At 42.8% G+C, this 14,876-nt stretch overlaps 1 protein-coding gene across 1 annotated transcript in view; it reads left to right on the forward strand.

Annotated features, from left to right (window-relative positions):
• ULK2 (unc-51 like autophagy activating kinase 2) overlaps positions 1-14,876 on the forward strand; it is a 145,023-nt gene that overhangs the window by 32,530 nt on the left and 97,617 nt on the right. Inside the window, exons 4-5 of the mRNA XM_080677137.1 lie at positions 1,183-1,215; positions 1,500-1,536. Coding sequence (XP_080533263.1) covers positions 1,183-1,215; positions 1,500-1,536 — 70 coding nt within the window. The remainder of the gene's footprint in view (positions 1-1,182; positions 1,216-1,499; positions 1,537-14,876) is intronic.

The raw sequence follows: 14,876 nt of genomic DNA on the forward strand, positions 1-14,876 counted from the left end.
TTCTAATCTGTATGAACTGACACTTTCATAAAATCCAATAAAAATGAACTTTGAGAATGAAATGTAAAAGGCCCTACAAACAGTCCAGAGTTTTTATTATTAGGTTCAACAGACATAAAATTATTTTGTTAAATTACTTTGAACTGTAAACAATCCTTACTCTTAATTTCTGTAGTTACTTTGTTGTGAGCCAGTACCACATAATTTTCCATGGACCTCACTCTCAGGAATACTGCCCTAGACCTGCCTCTTGTTGCCCCATTGCTCCTTTTTCCATAGAATACCTTACTTTTTTTTTTTTTTTTTTTTTTTTTGTATAGCAGAGGTGGAGATTTATTGAAGAATAAGTATAGACTCCCACATGGGGAGGGGGAAGAGTCCCCAGAATACCTTACTCTTGAATTTAGGATCTTGGTGAAGCCAAGTGCTACTTGGAAGGGCTGTCTCTTGAGTCACATTTGAACAGTGGCTCAAGTTAAGCCATAGGGAAGTGGAAGCCCAATTTAAAATTTAATTAACATTATAAAAGTTGTTTTTGGAGAATCAGCTAATCAGTCATTGAATTGCTTAACCAAGCAACAGAACTGGAGCTATATTAATTTGAGAGACTGGGTAAAATTTCTCAAATCAGTTTGTTACCAAGATGTGATGAAATGTTTTCAAGAGAATTCCCAAAAATTCCCCGATAATGGGATTGCTTCCAAATAAACATAAAAACCATAAAAAAAAAAAAAATGAAGTTTCCTGGATGATGTATTCCGGAAGTCCGGCTGTGCATTTAGTGTTGGAGGGAGGATTACCAAGTTATTGTTCCAGACCATGAACCTTCAAAGTAGAAGTGCTTCCCTGAGGACTCTGGTTATGGTTATGGTTATGGTAAATTTATCATAACCATGACCATGACCATGACCAAGAGATGAGTTTTTCTTTCGTTCTTTCCACGACCAGAATTGAACTTCTTGATGATTACATTAGTGTTAGCAAAATTTGATTTGGCTTTGAAGCTGAGATGCTTAAATCACTGTGGTGGGGATTTAAAATTTCATTTGCTAGTGGATATTGTGATTTATTTTTACTTGTTTAATAATGAACAAGTATAGTATTTTTGTTAAAGTTACTTTTTAAATTTGTGCTTAATTTTTTTTCTAATCTAAATGATGTTTTATGTTGTTTACTTTTCAGGAATTACCCAACTCTGTCTTCCTGGTGATGGAGGTAGGTAGTATACAAGTTTCTGCTTAATTTATTTCAATTCCTTTTGATTAATATGCACTTTAAAATTGCGAGTATATAATTATTTGAAATTTTGAATTAATAAAGTTGATTCAGTGATTTAGATTTCACTTTATAAGGAAAATAGTCTTAAAATTTTTTTATTCTAAGGTTTTTCAGACTAGACTTACATACAAATGAATTTTTAATTAAAATTAACTGATAATGGATTGAATTAATCTTGAACTGGTGTCCTTATTTTAATTACTCTTTCTTTTATATATCAGTATTGCAATGGTGGAGACCTGGCAGATTATTTGCAAGGTAATTTTTGTGTGTGTCAGTGTTCAATAAAGATGTACTCTAATTTGTTTAATTCTGAGAGTTACTTCTGAAATGCTATCTCTGTTTTCTGCACTTATATATAGAAATATTCAATAAATACTTGTGTATTTGCTTAACACATTGTGGACGGATCATGAGAATTCTCGCTTCATATTACACAGTGTTTTACAAAGTATCATACTTTAAAAAGATATTAGCTTGTAAGAACATGTAATAAGTAACTTCAAAACGCAATGGGTATTTACAGACAGTCCTTGGGTTACGTTGGACTCGACGTACGTCATTTCGTGTTTACGTCGCCATCTCCCATTTATTTATAAAAAAAAAAAAGTTCCGTCATTTCGACGAATATACATATGTGCTTTATGTTTTTTATTATTTACCACAAGCAAAGGTCAGGAATTATCTTTCTTTTAAATTTTTTTTACTGTGTCACTTTATTACTGCTGTGTATGTGCTCCATGTGAGTGACGTAGGTGCTTATGTAGGTGGGTTCCGACTCATGGTGAAAATCGCATTATGTCGCACCGTAGGAACGGATCTCTGACGTGACCCGAGGACCTACTGTAATTTTAAAGTGTGCCTTTAACATTTATGTAAAACGTTTTTTGTACTTGTTCAGCAGAAACTTATCTGGCCACTGGGTAAAGGTAGCAATAAAACTACTGGTCCACAGTGTGTTAATTATAGTCACTTTGCTGACTAACTATAGTCTGTTCTCATACTACGCTCGGGTATCACTGCTTCCTTTGTGTATGCCTCCCTTTGCCGTGTTGGAGAGGTGGGTCCTCTTCCCCAGAGAGAAAGAAATCAAATAGATTTCTCTTCTTCAGGGGTTGCCATCAGTGAACCTTGCACCCCTGGCATTTCTTTCATAATGAAAATAAAATTGTAATGGGAGAATGAATCCAAGAATATGTTGATTAATGTGAATGTTTTATGTAAATTAAAAAATGTTACAAGGGATTAAAAGTAACATTGACAATATTTTGTGGCACAGAGATAAGATTTTAGTATTATATCGTTTTTGAAATTCTGTGTCCAAAATGTGTACATATAGGATAAGCATTCAGGTCAAATTCTGTCTCTCTAAAGTATTTTTTAAAAATATATTTTTATTGATTTCAGAGAGAAAGAGAAAGGGAGAGAGAGATAGAAACATCAGTGATGAGAGAGAATGATTGATTGGCTGCCTCCTGCATGCTCCCTACTGGGGTTCGAGCCCACAACCCACCCTGACCAGGAATAGAACTGTAACCTCCTGGTTCATAGGTTGATGCTCAACCACTTGAGACACACTGGCTGGGCAAAAGTTTCTTTTCTTTTTTTTAATATTAGCGGAGGTAAGCATCTACTTGATTACCCCTTAAAGATGCAAGAGAAATATGCAAAAATATCGTGAAAGGCTCATAATTCAACCCATAAATAGATCATGGGAACTGATGGTAAAAACATGAAGGCATTGATAGGTATACCCACAAAAAGTATGGACAGTACACAAAAGAGAAGCAACATATTAAAGATGTTCAGTTTCACCTAGTAAACAGGAAATGCAGTTTAAAGTGAGATTGGCTCTGGCTGGTACCTCAGTGGTTACAGAGTGTCATCCTGTGCACCAAAGAGGTCATGGATTCGATTCCCAGTCAACGGCATGTACTTTAGTTGCAGGTTTGGGGAGTGTGTGGGAGGCAACCAATTGATGTGTCTCTCACATCAATGTTTCTCTTTCTCTCTCCTCTCTCCCCCTCCTCCTCTCCCTCCCTCCACCCCACCTTCTTTCCTCCATCCCTTCAATTTTCTCTAAAAATCAATGGAAAAAATATCCTCAGGTGAGGAATAACAACAACAACAACAAAACTTAAAATACTGGTGAAATTCAAAAGCTGTGTAGAGAATGATATAAAGAACACTGGTGCCCTGGCCAGTTTGGCTCGGTGGATAGAGCATCGATCTGAAGGGTCCCAGGTTTGATTCCGGTCAAGGGCACATGCCCGGGTTTTGGGCTCGATCCCTAGTGGGGGGCATGCAGGAGGCAGCCGATCAATGATTCTCTCTCATCATTGATGTTGCTATCTCCCTCTCCCTTCCTCTCTGAAATCAATTAAAAAGAACACTGGTATCCCACACCCCCACAATTAAAAGAAATTATAAATACAGGTGAGGCTCTGAAACTCCTTCTGTAGCCCATTCCTGCCTTCCTCTTTAGAGACAACCATTACCTTGAATTTGGTAGTTTATTACACGTGTTTTTGTATTGTTCCCAACTCAGATTCTCTTTTTAAAAAATAAGTAAATTTGGTTAAAATTTTTTTAAATGTCATTCACTAGTAGAAAGCAGTGAGACAGGAACTTTTATTCACTACTGGTGGGAAGGAGTGGAAGCTGGAAGATTCAGTCTCAGTCTTGAGTTCCTTGGCATTCTTAGTGATGTAGATAAAAGCACCTTTCTCTGGGGTAAGAATGAGTGGCAGCTTGTCAGTTCAGAGCCCTCATTAGAACATTAATTTCCTTCATTAACAAAAGTTTTATTCACTCATATAGGCGCTAGTATTGGTGTAGCAGGTTTAAGTTAGCTTCGACAGTGCTGTGTCTGTGATATGAACTCTGTGTTTGATGTTGCAGAGCTATAGTGTTAGAAAGGAGACCGAAGCGTGAAGAGCTTTCTTGGTCATGGGAGTCAGACAGGCCAGCAGGTTTGCAGTACTCTCACTGTTCACATTACTCATTGCGTCTCATCTTAGTCAAGTTATTTAACCTCTCCCTGCTCCCTGTTGTGCCAGTGCTAGGTACTTCCGCCATAATCAGCTTTTCCAAAGACATCTTTGCTGCGAGCATTTTTCCCACAAACATTTTTGCCAAATAAATAATTGCCTGTAAGCAATTTTGCAATGAAAAAGGTAAACTCATGACAAATAAAAGGCACCTTTAAAAGTTTTTAATGAAACATGAAAAAATGAATAAAATAAAAAATCCTCTTGTGAAATATGAAATAATTATGCATTTAAAATGTGTGTAGATTCATGGCAATACTGTGTAAATAACTGATTTTATTTTGTGGATTGTAACAAGCACTTGTCTTTATTCTGTGGGAAACGTGGGCTCAACCATATTCCCCCAAAGAAGGCCCACACCCTCTGTCTCCCAATGTACTGTATTTTAAAATAAGAAACTGACTGTTGGGGCAAATCATCATCATCTGAAAGAAATGCTAATATTTTAAGACCCTACCACATCTACTTGGTACTATATAGGTCATTATGAGGGCTGGCTGTGGTTTATATATAATACGAAAATGAGAGTAATAGCGAGAACTTCAGCAATAGAACAATGAAACCAAACAGTAACAACAACAAAAACCCCCAAACTTTCAACTGGTTATTTTATCTTTTTTTATAGCAAAATTGCCTTATAGCTAGTTAGTTTTGCAGCCAAAATGCTTGTGACAAATATATACTGCAAAGACACTATGGCCGAAAATACCCGCCACAGTCTTTGTCGTTTCAAAACACTTGAAAAGACATACAGCCCGGCCAGTGTGGCTCCTTGGTTGAGCATTGACCCATAAAGTAGGAGGTCACGGTTTGATTCACGGTCAGGACACATGCCCAGGTTTCCTCCAGGTTTCCAGCTCAATCCCTGGTAGCGGGCGTGCAGGAGGCAGCCAATCAATGATTTTCTCACATCATTGATGTTTCTGTCTCTCCCTTTTCCCTTCCTCTCTGTAAAATCAATTACAAACATTTTTTTTTAAAAGAAAAGACATAATATAAATTTTGTTCTAAAAAAATTGTCTAGCTCTTGGTTGTAGGCTCCTCTCTGGTCCAGGCCCTGGTCGGGGCTTGTGCAGGGGGCAGCCAATCGATGTGTCTCTCTTACATCAATGTTTCTGTCTGTCTTTCCCTCTCCCTAAAAATCAATGGAAAAATGTCCTCAGGTGAGGATTAACAATAAATAAATAAATAAAGTAACATAAAAATAATTAAAAAATTGCCTAGACTGATACTGTCCATTATGGTAGCCACATGGGGCTGTCGAGCTCTTGAAACGTGCCCAGTCTCAGTTGAGATGTGCTATATAAATGTATACAATTGATATATATTTTTATGAAGTAATTTCCTGATAAGTCTAGTACCCACCTGGCATCACACATAGTCATTACAGTAGTATTGACTACATTCCCTTTGCTGTACTTTATATCCCCATGACTGTTTTGTAACTGCCAATTTATACTTCTTCATCATTCACCTCTTTCAGTCCCCCAACCCCTCCCCTCTGGCAACCCTCAGTTTGTTACTGTATCTATGAGTTTTTTTTCTATTTTGTTTATTTATTTTGTTCTTTAGATTCCACATATAAGTGAAATAATATGGTATTTGTTTTTCTCTGTCTGACTTATTTCATTTAGCATAATACCCTCTAGGTCCATCCATGTTGTTGTAAGTGGTAAGATTTTGTTCTTTTTTATGGCCAAGTTATATTCCATCATATATATGTACCACCGATTTTTTATCCAGTCATCTATTGATGACCACTAGGTTGTTTTCATATATTGGCTATTGTATATAACCCTACTACAAACAAAGGGATACATACTATCTTTTCAAATTAATATTTTGGATTTCCGCAGAAAAATACCCAGAAATGGAATTGTGAGGAACTTTCATACTGTTTTCCATAGTGACTGCACCAATCTTCATTTCCACCAACAGTGCACAAAGTTTCCTTTTTGTTCACATCCTCGACAATATTTGTTGTTTGTTGATTTATTGATGATAGCCATTCTGACAGGTATGAGGTGATAACGCATTCTGAATTAATTTGTATTTTTCTTTTTAAAAAATATTTTTATTGATTTCAGATAGGAAGGAAGAAGGAGAGAGAGATAGAAACATCAGTGATGAAAGAGAATCATTGATTGGCTGCCTCCTGCATGCCCCACACTGGGGATCGAGCCCAGAACCCTAGCATGTGCCTTGACCGGGAATCGAACTGTGACACTCAACCACTGAGCCACGCCTGACTGGGCATTAATTCGTATTTTTCTGATGATTAGTGAAGTTAAGCATCTTTTCATATGTCCGTTAGCCATCTTTTCATATGTCTAATTGGATTTTGTATGTGTGTGTGTTAAGTTGTAAGAGTTATCTGTTTGGGATGTTAATCCCTTATCGGATGTATTATTGGTGAATATTTCTCCCAATTAGTATGTTATCCTTTGGTTTTGTTAATAGTTTTGTAAAAACACTTAAAAAAAAACTTTATTGTTGAAAGTATTAAATATGTCTCCTTTTCCCCCCATTAAGCCCCTCCAGCCTGCCCATGCTGTCTGCCCCCCAGGCTTTCACCACCTAATTGTCCATGTCCATGGGTTATGCATATATATATACCAGGTCTTTGGTTGATTACCTCCCACCCTGCCCTGCCTTCTCTCTGAGATTCTGCTTTCCATGCTTCCAAGCATGCTGTTCCATGCTTCCATGTCTCTGGATCCACTCCGTTTATCAGTTTATTTTGTTAATTAGATTCCACATATGAGTGCGATCATGTGATACTTGTCTTACTCTGACTGACTTATTTCACTCATCATGATACTCTCCAAGTCCCTCCATGCTGTCTCAAAGGGTAAGAGATCCTTCTTTTTTACTGCTGTATAGTATTCCATGGTATAAATGTACCACAGCTTTTTTATCCACTCATCTACTGATGGGCACTTGGCTGTTTCCAGATCTTAGCTATTATAAAGTATGCTGCTATGAACATAGGGGTACATACATTCTTTCTGATTGGTGTTTTGGGTTTCTTAGGATATGTTCCTAGAAATGGGGTCACTGGGTCAAATGGCAGTTCCATATTTAATTTTTTGAGGAAGCTCCATACTGTTTTCCATAATGACTGCACCAGCCTGCATTCCCAACAGCAGTGTACTAGGGTTCCCTTTTCTCCACATCCTCGCCAGCATTTGTCATTTGTTGATGGTAGCCATTCTGACAGGTGTGAGGTGAGTCTCGTTGTTTTAATTTGCATCTCTCTGATGATCAGTGACTTTGAGCATTTTTTCATTTGTCTCTTGGCCGTCTGTGTGTCCACCTTGGAGAAGGGTCTTTTTAGGTCCTTTGCCCATTTTGTAATTGGATTGTTTGACTTCCTTTTGTTAAGTTATATGAATTCCAGGAGGGGTTTTAAGGGCAACAGCTGTTTGGTGTAAGGTGTAAGAAAGCGGTTCAATTTTTTAATGACCGGTTTGGCAGTATAGTGCATATGGCTGGCTATCAGTCCAGAAATAGGGGATTATGTATTTTTGTCTGCCAAGAGCATCTCCTCCTGCTGAAAAAGGCCCCCCCTACCCCCTTTAAGCAATCCTATCCTATATAACTTATATATACTGATAAAAGGGTAATATGCTAATTAGACCGGATCGACCAGCCATCTTCTGAACGTCTGATTTTCTTCCAGACAAAGCCATGGTAGTGGGGGCCAAGGCAGAGGCCGTTAGGGGAGATCAGGCTGGCAGGGGAGGGCCGTTGGGGGCGAGATCAGGCCTGCAGGGGAGGGCAGTTGGGAGGGAGATCAGGCTGGCAGGGGAAGGCATTTAGGGGCAATCAGGCAGGCAGAGGCAGTTAGGGGCGAGATCAGGCCGGCAGGTGAGAGCAGTCAAGGGTGAGATCAGGCCGGCAGGGGAGGGCAGTTAGGGGCGAGCAGGCAGGCAGGCAGAGGCAATTAGGGGTGATCAGGCAGGCAGGCAGGTAAGCAGTTAGGAACCAGCGGTCCCAGATTGCGAGCCAGCAGTCGCAGGGATCAGGCCTAAACTGGCAGTTGGACATCCCCCAAGGGGTCCCCGATTGAGGAGGGTGCAGGCTGGGCTGAGGTACGCGCCCCCCCCCCCCCCCCCCCCCGCACGAATTTCATGCACCGGGCAACTAGTGTTGAATAAGAGTGGTGAAAGTGGACATTCCTGTCTTGTTCCTGTTCTTAGGGGACATGCTTTTAGTTTCAGCCCATTGGGAATGATGTTGGCTGTAGGTTTGTTATGTATGGCCTTTGTCATGTTGAGATATGCTCCCTCTATTCCCACTTTGCTGAGAGTTTTCATCAAAAATGGGTGTTGGATTTTGTCGAATTTTTTTTCTGCATCTATTGATGTGATCATGTGATTTTTGTCTTTCAATTTGTTTATGTGATGTATCAGGGTTATTGATTTGCGAATATTGTACCAGCCTTGCATCCCTGGAATAAATCCCAGTTGGTCATGGTGTATGATCTTTTTAATATATTGCTGGATCTGATTTGCTAATATTTTGTTGAGGATTTTCATATCTGTGTTCATCAGGGATATTGGCTTGTAATTCTCTTTCTTTGTAGTGTCTTTATCTGGTTTTGGAATTAGGATAATGCTGGCCTCATTAAAAGAGCTTGGAAGTATTCCTTCCTCTTGAATTTTTTTTTGAACAATTTGAGTAGTACATGTGTTAGTTCTTCCTTGAATGTTTGGTAAAACTTCCCTATGGCTCTGACCGGTTTGGCTCAGTGGATAGAGCGTTGGCCTGCGGACTGAAGGGTCCCAGGTTCGATTCCGGTCAAGGGCATGTACCTTGGTTGCGGGCACATCCCCAGTGGGGAGTGTGCAGGAGGCAGCTGATCGATGTTTCTCTCTCATCGATGTTTCTAACTCTCTATCCCTCTCCCTTCCTCTCTATAAAAAAAAATCAATAAAAATATTAAAAACAAAACAAAACAAAAAAACTTCCCTATGAAGCTATCTGGACCCGGGCTTTTGTTTGCTGGGAGTTTTTTTTATTATTGCTTCTATTTCATCAGTTGTTATTGGCCTGATTGGTTTTCTGATTCTTCCTGATTGTTTTGGGAGATTGTATTTTTCTAGGAATTTGTCCATTTCATCCACATTGTCCAGCTTGTTGGCATATAGTTGTTCATAGTATTTTCTTACAATCCTCTGTATTTCTGTGGTGTCAGTGTTCACTTCTCTGCTTTTGTTTCTGATTTTATTTATTTGGGTCCTCTCTCTCTTTGTTTCTTGATGAGTCTGTAATGGTTCATCAATCTTGTTTATCCTTTCAAAGAACCAGCTCTTGGTTTCATTAATTTTTTTGTATTGTTATTTTAGTCTGTATCTCATTTATTTATGCACTAACATTTATTATTTCCTTCTATTTACTCTGAGCTTTTCTTGTTTTCTCTTTTAAAAAAAATATTTTTATTGATTTCAGAGAGAAAGGGAGAGGAAGAGACAGAAACATCAATGATGATAGGGAATCATTGATCAGCTGCCTCCTGCATGCCCCCTACTGGGGACCGAGTCCACAACCCAGGCATGTGCTCTTGACCTGAATTGAACCAGGGACCCTTCAGTCCATAGGCCAATGCTCTATCCACTGAGCCAAATTAGCTAGGGCTCCTGTTGTTCTCTTTCTAGTTCTTTAAGTTGTTAGGATTAAATAGTTTATTATTAATTTTTCTTGTTTTTTTGAGGTAGGCCTGTAATGCTATGAACTTCTCTCTCAGGACTGCTTTTGCTGTGTCCCAGAGATTCTGGATGGTTGTGTGTTCATTTTCATTTGTTTCCAGGAAGTTTTTGATTTCTTTCTTGGTCTCATTGGTAACCCATTCATCCTATCTAATAAAAGAGTAATATGCAAATTAACATCACCCTGCTACACCCACAAGCCATGCCCATCAGCCAGTCAGGAGCAAGTATGCAAATTAACTCAACCAAGATGGCTGCGGCCACAGAGCGAGCAGGAGGCTTGGGTTTCCCCGGCAATGGAGGAAGCCAAGCTTTCCGCACACCCTGGCAGACCCAGGTCTCCACTCAAGGCTACAAAGTTTCAAATATAGAAGATAAATAAATCCCAACAAAAATAGTGGCAGCCATGGAGCTGGAGAGAGCAGGAGGCTTGAGTTGCCCCCAGCAATGGAGGAAGCCAAGCTCCCGCAGCCCTGGCCTGCCTCAGCTACAAAGTTTCAATTATAGAAGATAGATAAATCCCAACAAAAATGGCAGCAGCCATGGAGCAAGCAGGAGGCTTGGTTCCGCTTAAGGCTACAAAGTTTCAATTATAGAAGATAAATAAACCCCAGATACCAGGGCCTCCACTTGGGTTGCCGGGGGGTGTGGCCGGCCTGCAAAACACCACAGGCCCCTCGCCCAGGCCCCCCCATGCCCCAAGGGAACCCTCACCCTGATCTGGGACACCCTTCAGGGCAAACCAGCTGGCCCCCACCCCCACCCGTGCACCAGGCCTCTATCCTATCTAATAAGAGTAATATGCAAATTGACCATCACTCCAACATACAAGATGGCTGCCCCCATGTGGTCAAAGATGGCTGCCCCCATGTGGACACAAGATGGCCACCACAGGATGGCCATCAGGGGAGGGCAGTTGGGAGGGACCAGGCCGGCAGAAGAGGGAAGTTGGGGGCGACCGGACCTGCAGGAAAGGGCAGTTGCGGGAGACCCAGGCCTGCAGGGGAGAGCAGTTGGGGGGAACCAGGCCTGCAGGGGAGGGCAGTTAGGGGTGACCAGGCATGCAGGGGAGGGCAGTTAGGAGTGACCAGGTGTGCAGGGGAGGGCAGTTAGGGGCAAACAGGCTGGTAGGGGAGCAGTTAGGCATTCATCTGGCTGGCAGGGCAGTGGTTAGAGGGTGATCAGGCTGGCAGGCAGAAGCGGTTAGGGGCTATCAGGAAGGCAGGCAGGCGAGCAGTTGGGAGCCAGCAGCCCTACCAGGATTGGGCCTAAACGGGCTGTCAGACATCCCTCGAGGGGTCCCAGATTGGAGAGGGTGCAGGCTGGGCTGAGGGACACACACCCCCTGCACGAATTTTGTGCACCGGGCCTCTAGTTGTTTAATAACATGCTATTTAGCCTCCATATGTTTGAATGTTTTTGGGTGTTTTTATTGTAGTTGATTTTTTTAAAGTTAATTTTTATTTTTTTGTTAATCCTCACCTGAGGATATTTTTCCATTGATTTTTAGGGAGAGTGGAAAAGAGAGGGAAAGACAGAGAGAAACGTTAATGTGAGCGAAACACATGGATTGGTTGCCTCCTGCACAATCCCTGCACAGGGTCTGATCCTGGAAGAAGCCTGCAACCAAGGTACATGCCCCTGACTGGAATCGAACCCGGGACTCTTCAGTCCGCAGGCCGATGCTTTGTCCACTGAGCCAAACCAGCCAGAGCTACTGTAGTTCATTTCTAATTTCATTCCTCTGTGATCTGAGAAGATGCTTGATATGATATCAATTTTCTTGAACTTGTAGAGACTCGTTTTGTGTCTAATGTATGGTCTATCTTTTTTTTTTTTTTTTAAATATATTTTATTGATTTTTTACAGAGAGGAAGGGAGAAGGATAGAGAGTTAGAAACATTGATGAGAGAGAAACATCAACCAGCTGCCTCCTGCACACCTCCTACTGGGGATGTGCCCGCAACCAAGGTACATGCCCTTGACTGGAATCGAACCTGGGACCTTTCAGTCTGCAGGCCGACGCTCTATCCACTGAGCCAATCCAGTTAGGGCTGTATGGTCTATCTTTGTGAATGACCCATGTGCACTTGAGAAGAATGTATATTCTGCTTTGGGGTGAAATGTTCTATAAATGTTGATTAAATCTATCTGATCCAGTGTGTCCTTAAGAGTCACTGTTTTCTTGTAATTTTTGTCTGGAAGATCCATCCAATGAAGTCAGGGTGTTAAAGTCCCCTACTATGGTTGTATTATTGTTGATCTCTCCCTTAAAGTACTCTAGAAGTTTTTACACATATTTAGGTGCACCTATATTGGGTGCATATATGGTTAGTAGGGTTATACCCTCTTGTTGGATCAATCCCTTAAGTATTATGTAGTGACCTTTGTTGTCTCTTGTAATGGCCTGCATTTTGAAGTCTATTTTGTCAGATATGAGTATTGCTACCCCAGCTTTTTTTTTTTTTTTCATTTGCATGGAAAATTTTTTCCCATCTCTTCACTCTCATCCTGTGTGAGTCTTTTGTTCTGAGGTGGGTTTCTTGTAGATATCATATAGTTGGGTCAGGTTTTTGTATCCATTCAACTACCCTATGTCTTTTGATTGGAGCATTTAATCCATTTACATTTAAGGTTATTATTGACTAGTGGCCTGGTGCATGAAATTCGTGCATGGGGGGGCGAGTGTTCTTCAGCCCGGCCTGTACCCTCTCCAATCTGGGACCCCTCGAAGGATGTCCTACTACCAGTTTACAGGGATTGGACCTAAACCGGCAGTCGGACATCCCTCTCGCAATTCGGGACTGCTGGCTCCTAACCGCTCACCTGCCTTCCTGCCTTCCTGATTGCCCCAACCCCTCTGCCTGCTGGCCTGCTCGCCCCCAACTGCCCCCTTCCGCCAGCCTGCTTGCCCCCAAATGCCCCCCCGCCAGCCTGATCACCTCCAGCTGCCCCCCATGCCAGCCTGCGCACCCCCAACTGCCCCCCTGCTGGCCTTCTCACTCCAAACTGCCCCCTCTGCTGTTCTGATCACCTCCAACTGACCCCCACAGACGGCCTGCTCGCCCCCAACTGGCCCCCCTGCTGGTCTGCTTACCCCCAATGGCCATGACCCCCCACCAGCCTGATTACCCACGACTGCTGTCCCATCCTGGCCTGATCACCCACAACTGCCCTACCTTCTTGGCCTCTAACTGCCTCTGCCTCGGCCCACCACCGTGGCTTTGTCCAGAAGACTATCCGGAAAGTCTCCTGGAAGGTCTTCCAATCTAATTAGCATATTACCCTTTTATTAGTATAGACTAGAGGCCCAGTGCACGAAATTCGTGCACGGGGGCGTGTGTCCCTTAGCCCAGCCTGGACCCTCTCCAATCTGGGACCCCTCCAGGGATGTCCGGCTGCCCGGTAGGATCGGGCCTAAACGGGCAACCGGACATTCCTCTCACAATCCAGGACTGCTGGCTCCCAACTGTTCACCTGCCTACCTTCCTGATTGCCCCTAATGGCTTCTGCCTGCCAGCCTGATCACCCCCTAACCACTCGCCTGCCAGCCTGATTGATGCCTAACTGCTCCCCTGCCAGCCTGATTTCCCCTAACTGCCCTCCCCTGCAGGCCTGGTCACCCTTAACTGCCCTCCCTGCAGGCCTGGGTCCGCCCCAACTGCCTTTCCCTGCAGTCGCCCCCAACTTCCCTCCTCTGCCAGCCTGGTCACCCCTAACTGCCCTGCCCTGCTGGCCTGATCGCCCACAACTGCCCTCCCTTGCAGGCCTGGTCCCTCCCAACTGCCCTCCCCTGCTGGCCAACTTGTGGTGTCCATCTTGTGTCCACATGGGGGCAGCCATCTTTGACCACATGGGGGCAGCCATATCGTGTGTTGGAGTGATGGTCAATCTGCATATTACTCTTTTGTTAGATAGGATAGAGGTCTGGTGCATGGGTGGGGTGGGGGCCAGCTGGTTTGCCCTGAAGGGTGTCCCGGATCAGGGTGGCGGTTCCTTTGGGGCGTGGGGCGGCCTGGGCGAGGGGCCTGTGGTGTTTTGCAGGCCGGCCATGCCCCCCGGCGACCCAAGTGGAGTCCTTGGTATCTGGGATTTATTTATCTTCTACAACTGAAACTTTGTAGCCAGGAGCAGAGCCAAGCCTTCTGCTCGCTCCGTGGTGGCAGCCATTTATGTTGGATTTATTTATCTTCTATAATTGAAACTTTGTAGCAGAGGCCAAGGCAGGCCAGAGCTTCAGAAGCTTGGCTTCCTCCATCACCAGGGGCAACCCTAGTCTCCTGCTCTCTCCAGCTCCGAGGCTACTGCCATTTTTGTTGGGATTTTAATTTCCTTCTATAATTGAAACTTTGTAGCCTGGTGTGGGCTGGCCAGGGTGTGCAGAAAGCTTGGCTTCCTCCATCGCCAGGGAAATCCAAGCCTCCCTCCTGCTCTCTCCGTGGCTGCAACCATCTTGGTTGGGTTAATTTGCATACTCGCTCCTGATTGGCTGGTGGGCATGGCTTGTGGGTGTAGTGGAGTGATGGTTAATTTGCATATTACCCTTTTATTAGATAGGATAGCTAGTTCATTGCCATCTTAATTCTGTATGCCTAGGTTTCTCTCTCTCTTCTTCTCATTACAGCAGTCCCTTTACCATTTCTTGTAATGCTGTCTTGGTGGTGATGAACTCCTTGAGTCTTCTTTATTTTTTATTTTTTGGTCTGGGAAGCTCTTTATTTCAAGGTCTATTTTGAATGATAGCCTTGCTGGATATAGTAATCTTGGTCTCAGATCCTTGCTTTCCATTACCTTGAGTACTTCATGCCATTCTCTTCTGGCCTGTAGAGTTTCTGAT

The sequence above is a fragment of the Plecotus auritus genome (genome assembly GCF_963455305.1).
Source record: "Plecotus auritus genome assembly, chromosome: 7".
Taxonomy (NCBI): Eukaryota; Metazoa; Chordata; class Mammalia; order Chiroptera; family Vespertilionidae; genus Plecotus; species Plecotus auritus.